The sequence below is a fragment of the Dictyostelium purpureum genome, assembly GCF_000190715.1.
Source record: "Dictyostelium purpureum unplaced genomic scaffold DICPUscaffold_158, whole genome shotgun sequence".
Classification (NCBI taxonomy): domain Eukaryota; phylum Evosea; class Eumycetozoa; order Dictyosteliales; family Dictyosteliaceae; genus Dictyostelium; species Dictyostelium purpureum.
The window spans coordinates 37,772-60,666 of NW_003519495.1; the positions used below are offsets into that span (position 1 = coordinate 37,772).

Genomic DNA, 22,895 nt, shown 5'->3' on the forward strand with positions numbered 1-22,895 from the left:
AAATATTTAAATATATGAAAATTTTTAAAATAAAATTATTTAATTTTTTAAACTTACCTTTATTGAAATATTTTAATAAAAATTTAATAGATACTACATTCCTTATTAATAAGATTAGTAAACTGTTTTAAATATTATCTTCCAATCTTGTAATATGATTTTATAAAAAAAAAATATATTTTTTCCCCCTAACACCATCTTTAAAAAAAAAATTTATATGTAATTATGTTAAGTCAAAAAAATTTGAAATGCAAATTTACGGCATTATATCTTTATACTCCTATTTAATTATCTAACGATTGGTATAATCAATATTTATAAAGATTAAAAAACTTCCATTTTTTCATAAAAATATATTTAACCACTATCTACCACATTTTATAAGATTATTCAAATAATAATTTAAAAAGAAAAATAATCCCCATTTGGTGGTATATTTAAACTGTTTGTTTTTATTAGGAAATATTATGATTTATATTATTTTTAATTGTTTGATCATTAATTTCCCATTATTTTTCATCATATGAACCAATTGATTTTAAAAATTGTTTGGTTTTGTTTGACATCTTGAAACCTTTTTCAACTGAAATATCTGAAGTAAAAGTTCTTTGGTTTTGATTGTGATGTATATTGTATTTGATACATGATTTATGATTTGATTGCGAAACTAACTCTTGCCATTTTTCAAATTCTATTTCTTCACAGTTATATATTGCTTTAATTTCAACAGAATCACCATTTAAAGAATAATTGAATTAATGTGGATATTATCCAATAACACTAGAAACTTGAATCGATAAGTGGAGAACGTCATTTGAATGACCTATATCGGTTTCAGGATTTGACCAGATATCCAGTAAACGAATTGTTAATGATGGAATACCTCTTGATTTTTCTGCATATGTCAACAGACGTTCTGTGATTACTTTTGTTGTATATTTCCTGTTGATGTACTTCCAAATCTTGGTAATATTGTAACTTCATCAATATTTTAAAATATCTAGTTGTTTGATAAATTGATTATTGTTATTTGTTGATTGTTAAAGTCTAATTCTATAATTGAATCGATATTGGATATCCTATAAATTGATTTTTAATTATAACTGTTCCATTGTTATTGGTTTCTGTTTCTGCTTGATTATTATTATTGTTATTAATTGGTGATGAACAGTCGAAACCTGTGTATTCTGAATTACATTTGCAAATGTACCTGTTGTTGTTTTATCGCATATTCCATGTTTATGGTATTTATATGAACATTCTTTTTCTGTGGTATAATATGGATATATGTTACCACTCTATGTGATTGTATATTTTGTGAAATTGACTTTTATTGATCCAATATTGCCTGTTCCAATTGTTGTTTTGATTGATTCTGATGATAATATATTATATTTAATTTGACACCAATCGATTCTAAATATTTAGAATTTTCTGTGAAGGACATTAAACTAAAAATATATATATAGTTTATAATAAAATAATTCATAATGGTGGTGCGGTTATATTTTTAGAAAATAAATAAAAAAAAAAAAAAAATAAAAAAATTAATTTTGAATTTTTTTTTTTTTATTAACTTTATCGTCATTTTTTTAAATCCACTTAAAATATTAATTATAAATAATTACTTTTATATATTCAACCAAAAAATTAAAAAAAAGGATCCGTCAATACATTTTAATTATATTTGGTTAATTTAGAAAAGATTTCAAACAAGATGGTTTTTAAATAATAAAAAACAATAAAAATTTATATTATAAAAAAATTTAAATAAGCTTTTAAAATTAAAGATCTTTATTTTGATAATGAATATAAAATTAACAAGAGATGGAGAATTTTAAATTCTATATATTAATAATAAGTGATAAAATTGATGATGAAGGTGGACCCGGATCTGTTAAGTGCATATTAATGTCATTTGGTCGATGAATGAATAGAGTTGGATGGATTGCTTTTCTTATTTTTATATTACATGATTATTTTAATGATTATTATTCCATATTAATATTATTTACTCTATTATCTTTTTCCTTGTCTGGATTTTCCTTGAATTTTGAATTATTATAATATAATCTATATACATTATTATTGTTATTTGTTTTGTTATATTATTATCATTTTTATTTCATTATTATCATTATCGTTATTATTTATATTTATATTACTATGTGTTGAAATAAAAAGAATTCGAATCTTAATAAGTTTTAAAAATAAATATTAGTTTAAATATAATAATAATTATATTAATATTAACATTATAAATACCTTTAAAGTACAAATACCCTAATGAATGACCTGAAAACCACAATTAATAAGAATGAAGTAAACCCGAATGAATAATGGGTGACTTGAAAAACCACCCCAATGTTTGATAAATGACTAAAAAACCCAATTAAAAAGAATAAACTAAACCCAATGTATGAACGATTTGAAAAAACCACAGCTTTTGATGAATTAAAAAAACCCACAATGTTTGACGAATTAAAAACCACAGCGTTTGAATAACTTAATAAACCCACAATGTATGATGAAAGATTTGAAAAAACCACAGCGTCTGAATGACTTAATAAACCCGCAATGTATTTGAAAAACAACCCAATGAATGATGAATGACTTGGTAACCCCGATTAAAAAGAAAATACTGAACCCCAAATGTTTGATGAGTGACCTGAAAAAAACCCAAGTGTTTGATGAATTACTTGAAAATTACAATTATAAAGAAAATACAGAACCGCGATATAATGGAATATATGGAACCTCCAATGTATGAATAATTGCTCGAAATAAATAACGTATTGAAACTGAAAAAGAAAGAATTGAATCTGAACTAAATAAATATTAAAATTAGATATTAGTTTCTTTTATATTCAAATTTAATAATAATTATGTAAATATTAACATTATAGTTACCTTAAAATTATGAATATCCCAATGTAGACTAGATAGAACGTGTGAAGCTTGAAAGAGAATGAATTAAACTAAATATGAATTAAATATTAGTATTTTTATATTCGAATTTAATTTATGCAGTTATAAACACTATAATTACCTTAACTATATAAATGACATTATAGAAAGAACATGGTTATACTGAAGAGAAAAAACTTGATAATAATGTGAGAGAAAGAATTATAAACTATATAATAATTAAAAACAAATATTAGTTTCTTCTATATTTAAATATAATAACTATGTAAATATAAACACTATAGCTACCTTAATAAAATAAATGCCTAGAATTGACATTATAGAAAGAACTTGATACTGTGAGAGAAAGAATTATAATGATACTATAATAATTAAAATTAAATATTAGTTTCTTTTATATTTAAATATAATAATTATGTAATTATAAACACTATAGTTACCTGAATAATATTAATGCCCTATTACTGACATTAAAGAAAGAGAATGGTTACACTGAAGAGAAAGAACCTGATGATACCGAGAGAGAAAGGATAATAATTATACTATATAAAAATTAAAATAAAATATTAGTTTCTTTTATAATAATATTTTAATATATATTAATATTATAGTTACAATATGATGAGAACTTGTTAATGGAACCTTGAGAACTTTTTGATCATTATTTTGTAGAGTTGAAGCTATTGATTAATTATTTACTAGTATACTGGAGAAAACGATGAGAATGTGGTCCACTGATGATGTTTTCGGTTTAACCTTTAATGATTTACTAATTAATACTACGTTTCCTTATGGATGGTATATTATTGATCTATGTCAATGTAATCATAGAATTAGTGGCCAGCTAATTCTTGATACATATTCATGAAATCTAATAATTACCATTTGAAACGGTAATGGAAATCTATTCGATATCCATTTGGTCAAACAATTCCAAATCGATATTGGGTTCGTTGGAATTTGTATCATCATTATTTAAATTGGTGGACTTTGATCACCTTGCTCTATATTTGCTTCGTTTATTGAACCATTGACTCTCTAAAATTAAATAATAAATTAAATTAATATATATGTTTTATTTATTATGTATAAAATATGAATGTATGAATTACTTACTCTTACTGAAAAGAATGGAGCTCTACAATTTGGACAGGTGTTATCACGACGATAAGACCATTCCATAATGCAATCGTAACAAAACATGTGGTTACAATCGATTGCTGTAAGTTGGATTGGTTCAATTCTGTCCATACAAATAGTGCAAGGATCTTGGTTTTCTCTACGTTCTGCTTCTTCTCTTTCTTGTTGTTCTCTTTGTTGTTGTTGTTCTCTTTCTTGATTTTCTCTTTCTTCTCTCTCTTGTTGTTCTCTTAATTGTTGTTCTCTTTCTCTTTCTCTTTCTTCTCTTTCTTCTCTTTCTAATCTTTCTCTTTCTAATCTTTCTTGTCTTTCTAAATCTTCTAAACGTACCCTTTCCATTGCTCTTTGTAATGTTTCTTTTAATAATGTTTGGGTACGTTCTAATTGTTGCTCTCTTTCTTTTTTTTCTCTTTCTTTTTGTTCTTTTTCTTTTTTTTCTCTTTCTTTTTTTTCTTTTTCTATTCTTTTCTTTTCTAAAGCTTCTCTACGTTCTTGAATTTCTTTTTCTAGTCTTTCTTTTTTTAATCTTTGTCTTTCCAAAGATTCTTTATGTTCTCTTTCTTTTCTTTCTTTTTCTAATTTTCCAATACGTTCTTTTTCTTGGGTTTCTCTTTTTAATTGTTCCATATATTCATTTTCTTTTTGTTGTTCCCTTTTAAAGATTTCCATATTTTCTTTTTCCATTCTTTCTCTGGTATGGTCGAATGGTGAGTATGGAAATACATTTTCTGGTTGTGATGGTTCCTTTGGGGCATGGTGTTTTTCAAGAAATTGTTTTGGGGAATGACTTAAAATTTCTTGAGCTACTGCGGAACGACCAGAATTGTCTTGACTATTATAATGTTCGGAACAACAATATATGTTTCTGTATGCGGAATAATGGAATGTTGAGGTACTATCATAATTATTTTTTTCTTTTGCGGATTGATCGAATGGGGTTGAATTTGTGGCTTCGTTAATTTTGTGGTTGTTGATGTGGGTGTCGCTGTTGATTTGGGTGTGGTTATTGATGTTGGTGTGGTTATTGATGTTGGTGTGGTTATTGGTTTGGGTGTGGTTATTGGTTTGGGTGTGGCTATTGGTTTGGGTTTCGTGTGGGGTGGAACGGAAAATAATATTAAAAATTATTAATGACCAAATAAAAATAGCAAATAAAATTGATTCTAACATTTTTTTAATTATTGAGTGAATATAAAAAAATGAAAGTTATTATGGAATGTGAAATATAATTGCTATTATTTAAAACTTTTTTTTTGATATTATATACTATGTGAAACTATATACAAATAAATTTTTATTTTTTATTTAATTAAAAAAGAAATTTTTTTATTTTTTTTTTAATTAATATTTTTTTGTGTGGGTCTGTAAAAACAAAAAAAAAATTTAAAGAAATTTAAAAAAAAAGTTGTTATATTAACTTTATATAAAACAATGTTTATTTTATTATAAAATTTAAAAAAATTGTGTTTTTTTTTTTTTTTTTAAAAAATTGAAACTTATATGATGTCTTATGTGTCATTGAAAATGTGTCATACATTATCAATTTTATAATAAAGAAATTATAATAGAAGTATGAACTTCAACCACCTTGTGTGTTGATTTATTTTTTTTTTTTTTTTTTTTTTTTTTTATTTATTTATTTATAATGACAATCAAATAAAAAATGGAAATTGAATAAATTATTATTTTTTATAAAAAATTACATATATCATTATTACATTTTATTTACAATTTAAAAAAAAATTAACACAATAAGCTTCAAAATAACTATTACTTTACTATAAAATTTCTTTTTCATTTTATTTGTGTGTATATTTTTTTTTTTTAATTTTTATTTAAATAATTTCACATTAGACAAATTGAAGCTGCCATCTTATTTTGTCCTTATATGACTCCAATAGTACCGATTTCAGTTCAGATTAAAAAAATAAAAAATAAAAAAATAAAAGTAAAAAAATTTTAAATAATAATTTATTTTTATAAAATATATTATTTGAATTTAATTTCAAAAGTACTAATCTGAAAAAAAATAAAATAAAAAAATAAAAAAATAAAAAAAGTAATTTATAATTGATTTAAAATAACTTTTATTGTTGTTTATTGTTTATTATTTCTTTTTACCACCTCTCTCTTTAACGCTTAAATTGATAGTGGAGTTTGATTTTAAATTATAATAAGCTATTGTACAAGTATCTTTTAATACTGATAAACCTGCTGCTTGTAATTTTTGTTTGTTGGTTGCCATACCATTAATATCTTTGATTTTTTCTTTGAGGGTAGAGATTAAATCGGTTGGATGGACTGTAAGTTGGAATGTTTTCTCTGGTGATTCAATATTTAATGTGACTGGGCCTGGATTGGCTTGAAGGAATATTTGCTCGGGTATTAAGTTTTCATCTTTTTTAACTTTTTTAGAGTTTGGTTCTTCGAGAATCATATTAGATGGAGGTGGGGGTGGCATCATACCTGGAATACCAAAAGGTGGAGGTGGCATCATACCTGGTATACCAAATGGTGGTGGTACCATATTTGGTGGCATACCTACACCTGGTGGTACAATAGGCTGTTGTTGTAAATGTGGTAGCAATGATTGTGGTGGCAATTGCATTTGTGGTTGTTGTAAATGATGATGTGGTTGGTGTGGGATGGTTGCATGTTGTGGTGGTTTTGGTTGTGGGGTCTGTTGTTGATGTTGTTGTTGTTTTTGTTGGCTTGCAGCCATCATAGCAGCTTGAACTTTAGGAATACTGCCAGAGTGACCATCCCAAATAATTTTTTGTGGTTGATCTTGTGGTTCTTGTGGTCTTTTTGAGCCGTCGACTTCACCAAAGATATCAGATCTTTTACTTGCAAAGGATTGGAGATTTCTAGCGATATCTTCATCTTGGGTAAGAGTATTCATCATAACACCACCTTGAGAACCGCCGCTCTTATCTCTTTGTTGTTTTTGAATTAATTCGATTCTCATGTGCTCTTGCATTTCGTCTAATGGGATCTCTTGTTTACAGAAATGACAGATTTGGGTACGTTTTGGTTGATTTTGTGGTTTGGAAACTGTTTTTTGATAATCTTTGACAATTTTTAATTTGGATTGGTCTACTTTATTGGATGATGATTGTTCAGGTTGCTCTGGTTGTTCGTCTTGGTCCATATCGTCTTCGCCCATGTCCATCTCTACATCCATTTCAACATCTTGGTTATCATTTTGATCCTCTTCAACGCCCAATATATCACCGTTTAATAACTGTTCAAAGGTCTTTGGTGGTGGTAAATCTTCTAAATCCTCTTCGTTAAACTCTATAGTATCTACAATAACAAAATCGTGCCAGTCAATCGATGCAATCATTGATTTCTCTTCATCTTCTTTTTCCTCTGCTTTTTGTTTCTCTAATTCGATCTTTTGATTATATTCGAAACGGTTCATTGAACGCTCTAAAATAACTTGTTTATCTGTAAATTCTGGTGTTTGTAATTTCTCTTTGATATTGGCTGGTGGATATATAACATCACTGTATGACTCAACCAATGCTCTGAACCATTCATATAAATGATTAGTTGGTTTTAAAAAATCAAATTGATTATTCTTTGATTCACGATTTAATAATTCATTATAAAAACTCTCACCATTCTTTGCTATAAACTGTGCTGTTAATCTAATTGTATCCCTATAAAATTATAATTTTAATGATTTATTAGTAATCTATTCAACAATAATTTGATTTCTTAATATTATAATATTCACTTACAATTCTAATGGTGTCATAAAATCTGGAACATCTAAAATATATAATAATGGATCTGGTAGTGTTGGTTCTTTTTTTGGTGGTGGTGGTGGCGGGGATTGTTGTTGTGGTGGTTGTTGGTGTGGCATTAATATTGGGACTGGTGCAATATTTGGTTGATGTGGTGATACAGTTGGAACTGGTGCAATATTTGGTATTGCTGCTGATGCTGTATCGGTATTTGGTTGTGGTGCTACTGCTGGAGTTGTTGATGTTGCTTGTGCAGGTTTTGCAGTAGTTGGTGCTGGGGCAGCAGCTTTGGCTAATGCATCTTTATTTTCGTTGATTTTATTTCTGTAATATGAATAATGAATATCGCCCTCCTTCATAAAATTAAATTTAGGATTGTGACCTTCTTTATTTCTAACTTTAGTTTCGAAACTTTCGCCCAACTTTGCTGCATATTGAGCTGTTTTGTCAATAATATTCTTTAAGTCACCCTCGGGTGTTATTATTTCACTAACCATTTTATTTTAATATTATTTATTATTTATATATATATAATTAAATAAAAAATATTTATATTAAATAAATGTTAAAAGTAAAAAAATGACAAAAATGAAAGAAAAAAGTAATTTATTGAAATTATAATAATTTAAAAAAAATTTAAAAAAAAAAATAAAAAAAAATTTAAAAAAAATTAAAAAAAATATTTTTTTATTTTTTTTTATTTTTTTTTTTTTTATGAAATATCAACAATAAACTTATCTAATTTATAAATTACATATAAATAAATAATAAATTAATAAATTATATATATAATCTATTATCAATATTTATTTTTATTTTATAACTTATTGTTAAAAAATGAGTGCACCACCTAGACTTAGTGCAAGAACCTCGATTTTGGATCAAAAAAAAAATGCAGCAAATACATCATCAACACAATTAAAGTCAAGCAGTGGTATATCATCATCCACACCAAGTGGTACTAGTAGTATTGGCAGCAGTAGTGGATTGAAATCAAGCGGTGGATTTTCAGCAACCTCCTCAACCTCATCAAGCCCAAATATATCAAAAAGAAATTCTGCAAATTTATCACAGCAATATCAACAATCGACCACATTATCATCACCACCATTTAAAAGTCCAACAAATGCCCCTTCACCATCCTCTTCCTCACCATTTTCATATTTTTCAAAACAAACATCGGCCCAAAATTTAGCAATGTTAATGTTAAAAAACCAACAACAGTCATCAGCACAAAATCAATTTGGTAAAGGTCATTCTAGAAAACCATCCTCAGCAAGCACAAGATGGGGTTCAAACATTCCAAGCTATCAAGATTATGTCGATGAACAATTATTTTATAACTCTCCAACAGAGCAAGACGATGAAGAATTTGATCACATTAGAAATTTATTAAATTCCGAATATTCTGTAACTACAGTACAATCAACAGGTGCATTAAAGAGTAACAATTTGGTAGTTATGAGTTGGAAAAACAATGCAACTATTGAACAAAGCGAACAAGATGAACAAATCGAAAATGACAAACGTGATTTAAATTTCATCAAAGATCAATTAGCTAAAAATAACAGTATGTCAAAACAAATGGTATATATTTTAGACCGTTTCAACGATGGTCTATCTTTACTCGAAAACGAAGTAGCACCAATCAATGCATCGATGAAAGAATGGAGTAGTATTTTCAACAATATCAACTCTACCATGGATATGGTTAAATCAACTCTCGAGAAATTTGATGTAGATAAAATTGAAAGTAAAATTAAAGAAGGTGCCAAAGGAGATTACATTTCGTATATGGCTGCATTGGAACATGTTGGTGGTGCAATCGACTATCTCAATGAACACAACCAATTCAAATCTGCAGATAAAGTTATTAACTCTCTTAAAGACCTCAAACAATTTGGTCTTAACGAACTAGAAAGCAACTTCAAATCATTACTTCTCAAGATTAGTAACATTACAGACCCAACCACCATCCCAAAACTACCCAACTCCAAACGTTATCTTGCCATCATATCACCATCTCTAATTGAAGAAATTTCAAAATCAATAGAACTCTTTGAAAAGCTACACTTTACCTCATTCTTAAAAGAGTATAAAGATAAACGTTCTAAATTTATATTGCTTTCACTTAGAAAAATGGGACCAGAGAAATTTATTAAACAAACTAGCGAAACCAAGAACTTGGCATACGTCAAAGGCTCACACCCCTTAATCTCCTATGTTAGCGAAACCCTTCGTCTTTATCAAATCGAATCAGACTTGGCAAGTGAATTCTTTGGAAACCAATATCATACCATATTAGAGGAAATCATTGACCCAGCACACGAATTATTATTAGAAACCACCGAACCCATTATTAAAGTTAAAAAAACCCCAGGTGACAAGGTATTTAGTATATTCCCACTATTAGATTTATTCGATACTTTTACAACACTTTTACCAGACTTTATATCATCGATTTCTGCCAGAGATGGCAAACACATCTCTGAATTAAAAACTCAAATTAAACATCTTCAAGAAACCTGTGCATCTTTACTAGATTTCTCATTAGAAGACGATAGAGAACAACGTTCCAAAGATAGTGTTATTACCGACGCAACTGTTGATGAAATTTCTTCAAATATGTTAAATTATTTCAAACGTTTAATTGAATATAAATCATCAGTCGAGTTATTATTAAAATCTCAACAATCTGCATCATCATCATCATCATCATCATCATCATCATCATCATCATCGTCTCAAACATTTTATACCTTTTTGGAAAAGATATTAAAAAGTCTTATCAAATATTTACAAACAAGAGCAAAAAAAGATTTCTCTTCCCAACCAGCCACAGATTTCTTCAAGCCACCAATCAAATCTGTTATATTTTTAATAAACAATTATAGATACATAGCGAGCTCATTAAAACAATCAAATATACTTGGCGATAGTGAGAATGTAAACAATAATAATAACAATGCTATACTTCACGAATTTGAAACCTGCTTAGATAATGAAACTAAAGTATTCAATTCATTTTGGAAAACTATTACAGATATTTTAGTAATTACAAAAACCGGTAAAGATAAAGATGATACAAAAGCAGTTATTAAAAAACATACCGTAAGTTTTAAATATAAACATCATTTTAAAATTATGATTTATACTAATATCTTTTTTTTTTTTTTTTTTCAGAATTTCTTAAAAACTTTAAATGATTTAAATAAATTAAAATTCGATATACCCGATTTAGAGTTAAAACAAAAATTAAAAACAGATTCAAAGAATATAATTAGTAAATCATATGATAATTTTAAAGAAGCGTAAGTAATTTTTTTAAAAAAAAATAAAAAAAAACAAACAAACAAACAAATATAGTAAAAATTAAATCATATATTAATACTTTAATATTTTCATTAAATTAATAATACAGTTGTAGATTAGAAAAAATCCATTTAGAAAAAAACTTTACTCCTTTCGAAACTACTGATGATATAAACAGAAAGATTGAAAAAATATTTGACTCCCAATAAATACCTCAATAGTAATTTTATAATAATAACAATAATAACATAAAATAACTATTATTAATAATAAAACTTATAATAAATTTCAAAAATTTATTTTTTTGTTCTTTTAAAATTTAATAGTATGTGTAAAATTAAAGTCAAAAACACCACACCTCAAAAGCAATGATATATATGTACTTTAATCAATTTAAGATATAAAAAGATTTAAAAAAATTAAAAAATAAAATAAAAAAATTTAAAAATAGAACATAACCACACACAACAGCACCCACACACCAACACCACAACTCTTTTCTTTTTTAAAATATCATAATTATCAATATCATTATATCAATTATCATAAAATTTCAATAACAATTAAGTAAAATATTGGTGTGGTATTAATTGTTTTTGTTATTGTTATAAGTGTGTTGTGTGTTAATGTGTGAATAAAGTACTCTCGTTCTCTTTAAAACCCCACCATATACACAAGATAAGAATGTGTATATTTTAGGTTTATCAAAAATTATTAATATAAAAAATTAAGTTTTTTTTTTTATTTTAATTATTATATTATTTTATTTTATTATTTTTTTTAAAACATATTCATTTTTGATGGATTACTAATTTCATTAATAATATTTTTAACTTATTGTTTATTATCTAATTATACTAATAATAATAATAAAAATAATAATTATAATAATTATAGTTTACAGTATAAAGAAATAATAAAAGAATTTAAATTTTAACCCACCCACCCACACTCCAACCCACACAAGTACTCAAATAAGATTATTTTTTTTTATTGTTTTTTTATTTTTTTTATTTTTTTTTGTTTTTTTTATTATTTTTTTTTTTTTTTTAATTATTATTGTGTGTTGACCAACAAAATAATTAATACATATAATATCACATAAATTAGTATTTGTTTTGTGTATGTTTTTATGTTTATGTTTTTTTATATTTAATTTTAAAATACATAATTAATAATTTTTTCATTTATTATCTTTTTTTATTTTTATTTTTTTTTATTATTTTATAAATTATATATCTCAATTTTATAATCACTAATAATTAATATTATATTTTATTTAAATGATGATAGAATAAAATTAATAAATAAAAATTATTATAATAAACCAACCAAAAAAAAAATAATAATCATATGAAAAAATTTAAAATAAAAATATTTTATTAAAATTTTGCAAAAAAAAAAAAAAAAAAAAAAAAATAATAATAATAATCCAAATCATAAATAATCAATAAATATAAAGTTTATTTATAATAAAAAAAAATATTTTTCAAGAAATTAAAAAAAAAAAATAATAAAAAATTAAAAAAAAAAAAAAAAAATTTTTATAATAAATATCAGTTTAATATACCCTCCCATTCCTCCTCTTGTCAAGAATTATTTTTTATTTGTTTGTTTAAAGGCTCAATCAATAATAATACATAATAATCCTATATATTTAAACCCTCTTCAATTTTTAAATTCTTTCTCTCTCTATTTTTTTTTTTTAATAAAAAAGTTAAAACTTCTTATTATCACACAATCATTATAGTTAATAATTAATATTCAGTCGAGAGAGAAAGTGTTTTAATAACTTATAGAGGAATAGAATAAATAGACAATTCATAAACTAATCACAAATTAGATAATCATTAGATTTATAAAAGAAAAAATAAATAATTATGAAAGGTAAAAAATCATTAACAAACTTTTGGAAAGATCCACATCCATCAACAGCAACAGGCAATACAGCAAACAATAGCAATAACGGCGGCAATACTAATACAAATGGTAGCTCACCAACAAAAGTAAAAGAAGGTCAGGTTTTTGGGATACCTCTAAATGATATTTTTAAAAGGTATTCCACTATTAATAATATACCAAATATAGTATGGCATATCACCTCAAACATTAGAGATAATTGTAAGTTTTATATTGATTATAATTGTGAGCATTCTTTTTTTTAAACCTATTAATATGTTTCCATTAATTTAGTTATGGATGTCGAGGGATTATTTAGAATACCAGGATCAAATACAACACTACAACAATTAAAAAAATATTATAATGAAGGAAAAATACAAAACAAAGAGGATTTAAATATTAAATGTGCTGATATTCATACACAAGCAAGTTTATTAAAATTATTTATTAGAGAATTACCCGATCCATTATTCACATTTTCATTATATGACTCATTTTATAAAATCACATTGTAAGTAGAAGAAAAACAATGATGGCATTTTATTGATAGATAGATATTAATATTTCATTAAACCAATATTATAGCCACAAAAGATAAACAAATTAGAGTTGAGTCACTTAAAGCATTATTAAGTCAATTACCAATAGCACATTATTCGCTGTTAAAGTATTTAGCAGAACTATTAAGAGAGGTTGCCACCCATTCAGCAAACAACAGAAGGGCATCAACTAATTTAGCAATTGTTTTCGGCCCCACTGTAATGAGACCCCAACAAGAAGATATTGCAAAAATGATTGAAGATGCAAGACATATAAATGGTGTCTTTTTATTAATTCTCGATGAATATGAATATTTATTTAATGTAATTATTTATTATTTATTATTTATCATTTTATCATATCATGGTTGGTTTTTTTTTTTTTTTTTTTTTGGTGCTAAAACCCCTATTATTTGAAAAACACCCAAAAAAAAAATTAAAAATTATTTAAAAATAATTTTTTTCTTTTTTTTGTGAATATTTTTTAAAAAATTTCAATTTTTTTTTTACACATTGTTGTGTTATTTTTTATATAAATAATTTTTTATAAAACATAAACAAAAAACAGGACATTAATTTTTTTATTTAATTTATTAATTTAATTTTAAACAAAAAAAAAAAAAAAAAAAAAAAACCCACCTAAAAAATTAATTTTTTTAGAACGCAGAATTACCATCATTTGTTACTAGTCCAAACAGTGGATCTCCTTCAAATATTAAAGGTATATTAATAAGTCCAAATAGCAATTCTCCATCACTAGACAACTCCCCTGTATTAACTAAACAACTATCATTCGGATCAACTAATCCAAATAGAAAGGCCGCAAAATTCTTAATTACAAATTATAATGATTTTATTGTAGAAAATTCAGAAGATATTAGTAATAACAATAATAGCACTATTGAAATAAACAATAGTACTGTAGAAACCACCACAATACCCAACAGCATAACACCACAATTAGATAATAATAACAATACCCAACAACAACATACATCAAAACAACAATCACAACCAAATATGCAACCAAATCAACCATTTTTATCGACTTCACCAATGATGAATAATCAAAACAAATTCTCAATTCTTTTGCCTGTAAATAATAAAGAAGGTGCACCATCATCACCAAATCCATATAAAACATTGTCAATAGTATCACCATTACCTCCAGCGTCTCCAAGATCGTCATTAACATTAGAGTATGATATTCATAATGGAAACAATCAAAATAATAACGAATTGATCCGAAATTTAATAAAGAAAACATGTTCAATGCTTTTCGATAAAGATTTACCAAACATTCTTACAAGCTCTTTTGAAATAGTCAAAGATGAAACATTTATACCTGCATTTGATACTGCCCATACCTCTCCTAATAGTGCCGATCTTGGCGCTCAAGTTTCACCACGTTTCCTTAGATCTGCAGGCAATGATGTTTCCTCAAGCAACTCCTCACCTCAACTTCGTTCATTATTAAAAAATAATATAAATAATAATTTAAATGGTCTCAATAACTTACCAACTTTATTGGGAACCCTACAACAATCACAACAGCAATCATCACCACAAGCCCAACAAAATAAAAATGATTTTGATACCATTACAAATAAAAATGAAGAATCCGCCTGTATAATACAAACCAATTCAACTGCTACTATTGTAGCCTCAAGTGCTGCCACCCCATCACTAATTGCACCCAATGTTCCCTCTTCATCATCCTCATCCTATTCAAATCCTACAACAACCTCAACATCATCAGTCTCATCGCAACAACCACCAAACCATATTTCACCAAGCCATCAACAAACTCTATTAGATTTAAATCCATTAGAACAAGCATTTAACCATTTAGAAAAAATTAGAAAAGACTCTAAAAGAGTTTCAGATATTAACCTTATGTCAATTGATGACTTAAATGAAGAAAAATCGGCTATTAAAAAAGAATTGCGTGACTTTGATACAAATTTCAAAAAACAATATGGTCAACTACCTAGAAAAAATGATAAAGAAATCATGAGACCCCTTTATACAAGATATAGGGAAGTAAAATCCTTAATAGACTTAAAATCACCTCAATTATCCAATTCCTCAACCCCAAACTCACTTTCAACCTCATCAAACACAACAACCCCAATTTCATTATCATCATCGTCAATTAAAAGTAATGGTCATCACAATAACTATATAAATAATAATAACTATAATAATAATATGAATGGCTCATCCTCATCAATCTCCACAATATCTACCATTAGCTCATTAAGCAATAGCCAAGATTTACAACAAAAACAAAATAGCTCATCTTCATCACTAATAAGTAATAATGGAGCTAGTAGTAATAATAGTGGATTTAAATCTTCATCACCTCCTAACTCAAATTATGTATCACCTTATGTTTCTCCAAGTGCCTCATTTTCATCTTTATCAGATTTACAAAACAATCAAACACCAAATAATAATAATAATAGCAACAATAATAATAACAATAATAACACCAATAGCTCAAATAACTCACAATCAAATGAAAAACAACTACCAACTGATTTATCAAAACTATCAACCAATGAATTAAAAGAACGTTATATTAAAGTAAAGGGTGAAAAGAGAACATTACAAATAGACTTACATAGATATCAATCCGATTTTACTAAAAAGCATGGCAGAAAAGTTCAATTTGTCGAAGATAGAGTTCCTGTACAGACAGAATACGAAAAATATAAAGAATTAAAAATTGAACTAACTTTGATAGAAAAACTATTGGGTATAAATCCAGCCAATCCTCAACAATCACAACCACAGCCACAACAACAACAAATCAGAAAATAATTATGATGGTTTGTTAAATTACCAACTCACCATAATTACAAATTATCTACCCAATATATTTATGAATTATTTTTTTTTTTTTTTCATTGGCCCTCTTTTTTTATTTCTTTTTTTCGAATTTTTAAAATATAAATAATAAAAAAAAGATGTCAATTTTGTATATTAAAATTTTAATACTTTTATCCCTTTTGACTTAATTTTTTAGTATTTATCAATTATTCAACCAAACCTTTTTTTTTATTTTTTTTATTTTTTTAATTTTTTTAATTTTTTTATTTTTTTTTTTTAAATCAATTTTTCAAGTGTTTTATACGTTGCACCCAAAGCAATCAAATATAACTTTATATTTTAATGTATTTGATTTTATATTTTATATTTTAATTTTAAATTTTTTTTTTTTTTTGTTTTCCTATTTCCAACCAGTTTTTAAAAAGATTTTTTATAATTATTTAAACAAAAAAAATTTGAAAAAAAAAAAATAAAATAAAAAATAAAAAAAATAAAATTTTTTTTAAATAAAATAAAAAAAAAATTATAATTATTTAGTTTTTTTTTATTTTTCAAATTTCTTTATAAAATATATTCTTTGTTATAGGTAATATTATTTTAGTTTTTGTGGTTTTAAAATTAAAAAAGCGGAGAAGAGAATGACAGGGGTTTAGATATATAAATAATATAATTATAATAAAAACATAAATATAATTTTATATAAATATATGCATTTCATATTTCTTTTTTGTTGTTGTTATTTTAATTCATTTTTCCTTAATTGATAAAATAATTTTGCAGTGCATGTACATATATAATATATTTGTGTGTGTATGTGCTCCTATTTTTATTTTTTTATTTTTTTTTTTATGGGTGTTTGATGTGTGTGGTTTTTTTAATCATCATATTTTTTTTTATATTTTTTTTTTAATTATATTTTTTTTTGTTCATTTTTTATAAAAAAAAAATAAAAAAAAACCATTCATTCTCCTTAATAAAAGTAATAGTAGTAGAAGTATTATTTCTTTATATAAGTAATAGTATTTGTATTAGTTATCAAAAAAAAAAGTATTAGTAGATATATATTTATAAAATTTACAAAAAAAAAAGAAACTCTTTATATTCATTATATATTTTCGTTATAGTAGTAACTGATGTGTATATAAAAACAATATAGTTGTATTCATTATAAATATCAATAAGATTTATTTTTATTTCCATATTTTTTTTTAATTTTAAAATTTTTTTTTATGTATTCTATGTTTTTTTATGTTCTTCAATTCTATTTTTTAATTTAATCAACTATTCTCAATCTAACTCTATTTTAATTATTTTACTTTACTATTAGAATAAATTTAAAAAAAAAAACAAAACAAAATGTCAGGATATGATAGCAATCTTTTGTTTGGAACTCAAGTAACATATGAGGATAATCAAGGTGCATTTGTAAGTACTTTATCAATGTATATTTATTTGTGGATAGGTTATATTTTATATTCAAATTATGATATTTGGAATTTATTCTCTCATTGGCAAGATAATATCATTGTTTTTTTTTCACCAATTTTTTTTTTTATTTTTTTTTTTTTTGAATTTATTTCTTTGGTCTTTTGCCCCACTTTTTCACATAGAACATAAAAAAATCAACAGGTTCCTCGTTAAAAAATAAAAATAAAAAAATTAATATTAAAATTTTATTTTTTTTTTTTATTTTTTTTTATTTTTTTTAAAATTTTTTTTTAAAATTTTTTTTTTATAACCTGTTTTTGTATTATTATTTTTCAACCATTTTTTTTTTATTTTATTGTATTTTTAATATTTATTTTTTGTAATAATATTATTAATTTTAAAAAACTTTAAATTTTAAAGGAAGCATTTTCAAACGAACAACCAGTTGATAATTCATCTAACCCATTTTTAGAACCACAACAATCAGATCAACAAGATTCAGCATCATATCCAACCCTTCAAAAACAATATTCAAGAGAGGTTGCACCAAATACAAATTCATTATCTCAACCACAATCATATAACAGTAATAGCACAGTTACACAATCAAACGGTGTTGTTATTCAACAAAAACAAAGAACATCACAAAACTATCAATCACAATCAACATCACAAGGTAAATTCCAACCATCTTTTAAAGCACCAACTCTTAAATTTGTTTCAGCATATAGAACAAGCATGGATATTACAGTTTGCCCACCAGATATGATCGGCGAAGGTATGGGTGCCTACGCTATCTATAAAATTATCACCAAACAAAGTTTAAATGATAACCCAGATTATAAAAAAGAAACCTCAGTATCACGTAGATATTCAGACTTTTTATGGTTAAGAAATGTATTAAAAGAAACTAGAAAAGGTTGTTTAATTCCACAATTACCAGAAAAAGCTGTTTTAAGTATGTAGTTCATTATATAATGTAATATGAATGAATTAATTGGATTATTAATATTTTTTTATTTTTTATTTTATTTTAATAGATAATCGTAATAAAGACTTTTTAGAACAACGTAGAAGAGATTTAGAAAAGTTTTTAAACAGAGTTGTTGAAAGTGGTTCATTATCTCAAGCAAATGAAATTACAGTATTTTTAGAAGGTTCAGATGAACAACTTGCTGCAGCTAAACAAAATAGACCAGCCGCTCAATCATTAGAAGAATCAACTGCCTCACCACCACCAGCAGCTCAACCAGAGGGTAAAATGGGTAAATTTACATCATTCTTTGGTAATAGTATCAATCAAATCAGTAATTTAGCACAAGGTGTACACAGTGTTAAAGAAGTCGATGGTTGGTTTGGTGAAAAGAAATCTTATATACTCGATTTAGATGTTGCTCTTCGTCGTTTCGAAGAAAATGTTAGCAATGTTATTAGAAGACGTAGAGAATTAGCTATGGCTCTTGGTGAATTAAAATCTGCTGGTCTTTCATTTAGTTCCTGTGAGGTTACACAACATCAAGAAATCGCCAACAGTTATCAACGTCTTGGTGATGTTGAAGATAACATTAGACAAGGCATGGAAGATTTATCAAATAATGAACAAGGTTACTTTGAGGAAGGTATTAGAGATTACTTAAAAGCCATCGCATCAGTTAAAGAACTCTTAAACGATCGTCTCGATGCTCTCATGAACATGCAAAACCACGAACGTGCTGTTGCCTCCAAGAAAGAGAAGTTTGAAAAACTTAAAGTTTCAAACTCTGGTAAAGCCGCCTCCATGCAAAAAGAAGTCGATGATGCCGTTAGAAAACTTACTGAATCCTCAGCTGAATATGAAAAAATCTCTGCAACTGCTCGTCTCGAATTAACTAAATTTGATGAAAAGAGAACCTATGAAATGAAGAGAATATTAAACTATGTTATCCGTTTAAATTTAGACCACTTTTTAAAGTCTTCTGATAGCTGGAGAGAATTATTAACTGAACAACACCAAAATGGTGATCCAAATTTCGATAATAAAACCAAAGCATCATGGGGTAGTTCAACTATTTAAAATAATATAATAGTAATAATAGAAAAAAAAAAAAAAAACCATCAATTAAAATAAAATAAATATATAATAAATTATTAAATTATTAAAATCATCATTTTTTTTTTTATAAAGTTTATTAGTATTATTTAATTAATTTAATCTTTTAATTGGATATTTCAATTTTACATTGCATTTATTAAATAAGAAAATATTTGTTTTGTTGAATTTTAACCACTCCAATTTATTTTTATTTTTTTAATAATTTTTTTTTTTTATTAAACATTTTTTTTTTTAATAAATTGTAATTTTTTTTTTTAATAAATTGTAATTTTTTTTTTTTTTTTTAAACACATTTTATAAAATTTCAAATTATGAGTGATACAGATAACAAGCAAAATAGTGTTGTTTCAGAAAAAGAAAATACAAAAAGTAATGTTAGAGATTTAGATTGCTTATTCTCTCTAGTTTGGTGTAATATTTATATTAGAAAAGAGATTTTTAGGTAGGAATAGAAAAAATTTGGTACATTAAATAACATTAAAAGTTTAATATTAATAAACTAATTGAAATATTTAATATTATAATCAGGCATGTAGAGTTGTATAGAAAAAATTACGGATTCAAAGTAAGAGATAGTAGGACTCTATATTATTTACCAACAAAGGGTTATATCAAACATCTTACAATTGATAATATTATTTCGGGTTATCCAATACCATTTGGGGTGAATGCTTTAATAGTAAGAGGTGGAGGTAGTACTCTTGATGAAAATAGTATACCAGATTCAGTTACCTCCTTATCTCTCAACAAATATTCAAACATTAAGTTTGAGGAAGGTCAAATTCCATCATCCTTAACATTTTTAGAAGTTAATAGAGGATTTCAACAATTAAACAAAAACGTTGTATTCAATTTAAATTTATTAGAGTCTTTAATAATTGGTGATGACTTCAATTTATTGGAACCAAACCAAATTCCAAGCACTGTTAAAACCTTGCAAATTGGTGAAAGAGTTTTTAGAAGGAATGGAGAATTACCAAAAAAAATTAAAGTATCTCGAGTGCAACCAAAAAGAGTCATTGGTTCCAATTCAATACCACAATCTGTTACACAAATTATATTTGGTGACTATTATAATACCTCGATCAAGCCCAATGTTCTTCCATCATCTGTCGAATCTATAACCTTTGGTTTATCATTTAATAAACCTATTGGTTTAGGTGTATTGCCTTTAAATCTAACTTCAATTACTTTTGATTATCATTTCGATCAAGAAATTAAACCATTAGTTTTACCACAAACATTAAGGTATCTAAAATTTGGTTTCGAATTTAACCAAGCCATTGAGCCTTTTGTTCTACCGGAATCATTAACAACATTAATATTTGGATGTATGTTTAACCAACAATTATTACCTGGATCGATACCAAACAAAGTTGAATATTTAAGGTTTGCTCATTATTTTAATAAACCAATTACTCAAAACGATATACTACCTCAATCATTAAAGAAACTAAGATTTGGGACCACGTTCAATAGTTTAAATCCAGATATTTTAAGCAATTTAAATATTGAAGAGTTGGGATTTGGAATGGACTTTAAGATACCAATAGAAAATAAACATCTACCGCCATCTCTTAAAATTTTACAAATATATAATAAAAAATCAATCGATTTAACAAATTGGAAAGAAATAAATTTTCATACATACGAAAAAATAAAAAAAAATAAAATAAATTAATAAATTAATAAATTAATAAATAAATTAGTAAATAAATAAATTAGTAAATAAATAAATAAATAAATAAATAAATACAAAAATTAAAAGTTTTTATTTTATTATCATTATTTTCTTGGTTGCATTGGTCCACCAGGTGGGAAACCTTGTGGTGGCATATTTGGATTAAAACCTCTGCCCATTGGTGGTGGTGGGCCAGGTGGGAAACCTTGTGGTGGCATATTTGGGTTAAAACCTTGTGGCATATTTGGATTAAAACCTTGTGGTGGTAATGGAGGCATACCAGGAGCAAAACCTCTACCCATTGGTGGGCCAGGATGATAACCTCTGCCACCCATTGGTGGTGGTGGGCCAGCATGATAACCTCTACCGCCCATTGGTGGTGGTGGATTATTACCACCCATTGGTGGCATCATTGGTGGTTGATTTGAAGGCATCATTGATTGTGGAGCTGGACCACCGACACCACGTACTGGACCAGTTAAACCAGCGCTTGAACCACCAACACCTAAACCAATACCACGACCAGCTGCTCTACCAATACCTGGACCACCTGGAATTTGTGGTGGCATTTTTGATGTTGCTGCTAATTTGGCTTCTTCTGGTGGTGGTGCTTCAACTGACATTGAAACTACTGTTTCACCTCTAATTAAAAGCATACCTAATGTTCTTTTTTCTTCTCTATCTTCTTTACCTTTTTGTTTGATTCTTCTAAATTCTTCTGCATCACAAATAACAACATTCATATGTTTATCAAATGCTAAAAATCTACCAACTATAACTCTACCATCTTGAATTGTAACTTTCATTCTATAATTGATATATTGTAACATTTTACTACTTTTTGGCATACCACTCTTTTTTTTTTAAATAATAATAAAGGTTAGTATTAGAGATAATAAGGTTTAAAACTATATTAAAGATCTATTATAATATTTATATATTACCATTTTCGATTTCTTTACTAAAATTGAATTATATATAAATGAACTATATATAACCTAAAAGTAAGATGAAAGGATTGTATTTATATATATATAGGGTTAAAAAAAAAAAAAAGTAATATAACCTTCTTTTTTTGTTGTTTTGGGAATTTGAAAAGGGTTTTTATTAATAAAAGATTATACTATGAATAATATAATCTAACAAAAATTTCTAAATAATTCTAAATTGTATCGATATGATTATTTAGAAATATGTAGTGTGTTTATTGATGTTTTTCCAACTGATTTATTGATTGAGACAATCCAAAATAAATTCCTAATGATTTTGAAGTCTAATAAATGAAA

The 22,895-nt window shown here is 25.6% G+C and overlaps 8 protein-coding genes across 8 annotated transcripts; 5 read left to right on the forward strand and 3 right to left on the reverse strand.

The window, feature by feature from the left end:
- Window positions 1–3,646: 3,646 nt before the first annotated feature.
- DICPUDRAFT_153370 (uncharacterized protein) lies at window positions 3,647–3,796 on the forward strand (the record flags this gene model as incomplete). The annotated part of the gene is made up of 1 exon (XM_003288997.1): window positions 3,647–3,796. One exon carries the CDS (start codon window positions 3,647–3,649, stop codon window positions 3,794–3,796), a length of 150 nt encoding a protein of 49 aa, XP_003289045.1.
- A 107-nt stretch (window positions 3,797–3,903) lies between these two features.
- DICPUDRAFT_153371 (uncharacterized protein) lies at window positions 3,904–5,238 on the reverse strand (the record flags this gene model as incomplete). The annotated part of the gene is made up of 2 exons (XM_003289009.1): window positions 3,904–3,966; window positions 4,045–5,238. The coding sequence occupies 2 exons, from the start codon at window positions 5,236–5,238 to the stop codon at window positions 3,904–3,906; spliced, it is 1,257 nt and encodes a 418-aa protein (XP_003289057.1).
- A 937-nt stretch (window positions 5,239–6,175) lies between these two features.
- Window positions 6,176–8,317, reverse strand: DICPUDRAFT_153372 (uncharacterized protein; the record flags this gene model as incomplete). The annotated part of the gene is made up of 2 exons (XM_003289010.1): window positions 6,176–7,733; window positions 7,815–8,317. 2 exons carry the CDS (start codon window positions 8,315–8,317, stop codon window positions 6,176–6,178), a joined length of 2,061 nt encoding a protein of 686 aa, XP_003289058.1.
- Window positions 8,318–8,657: 340 nt separating this feature from the next.
- DICPUDRAFT_88329 (uncharacterized protein) lies at window positions 8,658–11,341 on the forward strand (the record flags this gene model as incomplete). The annotated part of the gene is made up of 4 exons (XM_003288998.1): window positions 8,658–9,025; window positions 9,128–10,931; window positions 11,004–11,131; window positions 11,242–11,341. 4 exons carry the CDS (start codon window positions 8,658–8,660, stop codon window positions 11,339–11,341), a joined length of 2,400 nt encoding a protein of 799 aa, XP_003289046.1.
- Window positions 11,342–13,012: 1,671 nt separating this feature from the next.
- Window positions 13,013–16,612, forward strand: DICPUDRAFT_98229 (uncharacterized protein; the record flags this gene model as incomplete). Its single annotated transcript, XM_003288999.1, has 4 exons — window positions 13,013–13,253; window positions 13,326–13,545; window positions 13,642–13,897; window positions 14,234–16,612. 4 exons carry the CDS (start codon window positions 13,013–13,015, stop codon window positions 16,397–16,399), a joined length of 2,883 nt encoding a protein of 960 aa, XP_003289047.1. The 3' UTR covers window positions 16,400–16,612.
- Window positions 16,613–16,968: 356 nt separating this feature from the next.
- Window positions 16,969–19,911, forward strand: DICPUDRAFT_55843 (uncharacterized protein). Its single transcript, XM_003289000.1, has 4 exons — window positions 16,969–16,994; window positions 17,736–17,833; window positions 18,257–18,794; window positions 18,877–19,911. Exons 2-4 carry the CDS (start codon window positions 17,765–17,767, stop codon window positions 19,887–19,889), a joined length of 1,620 nt encoding a protein of 539 aa, XP_003289048.1. The 5' UTR covers window positions 16,969–16,994; window positions 17,736–17,764; the 3' UTR covers window positions 19,890–19,911.
- Window positions 19,912–20,239: 328 nt separating this feature from the next.
- Window positions 20,240–21,623, forward strand: DICPUDRAFT_98231 (uncharacterized protein; the record flags this gene model as incomplete). The annotated part of the gene is made up of 2 exons (XM_003289001.1): window positions 20,240–20,370; window positions 20,457–21,623. 2 exons carry the CDS (start codon window positions 20,240–20,242, stop codon window positions 21,607–21,609), a joined length of 1,284 nt encoding a protein of 427 aa, XP_003289049.1. The 3' UTR covers window positions 21,610–21,623.
- Window positions 21,624–21,713: 90 nt separating this feature from the next.
- On the reverse strand, window positions 21,714–22,556 carry DICPUDRAFT_88331 (uncharacterized protein; the record flags this gene model as incomplete). The annotated part of the gene is made up of 2 exons (XM_003289011.1): window positions 21,714–22,463; window positions 22,554–22,556. The coding sequence occupies 2 exons, from the start codon at window positions 22,554–22,556 to the stop codon at window positions 21,714–21,716; spliced, it is 753 nt and encodes a 250-aa protein (XP_003289059.1).
- Window positions 22,557–22,895: the final 339 nt, after the last annotated feature.

Bases quoted from the DNA above. Each gene is read 5' to 3' on its own strand.
- DICPUDRAFT_55843 (XM_003289000.1), top strand. From the start codon at position 17,765: ATGTCAGGATATGATAGCAATCTTTTGTTTGGAACTCAAGTAACATAT. The intron at 17,834-18,256 runs GTAAGTACTTTA...TAAATTTTAAAG, and splicing joins AGGATAATCAAGGTGCATTT to GAAGCATTTTCAAACGAACA. The intron at 18,795-18,876 runs GTATGTAGTTCA...TTATTTTAATAG, and splicing joins ACCAGAAAAAGCTGTTTTAA to ATAATCGTAATAAAGACTTT.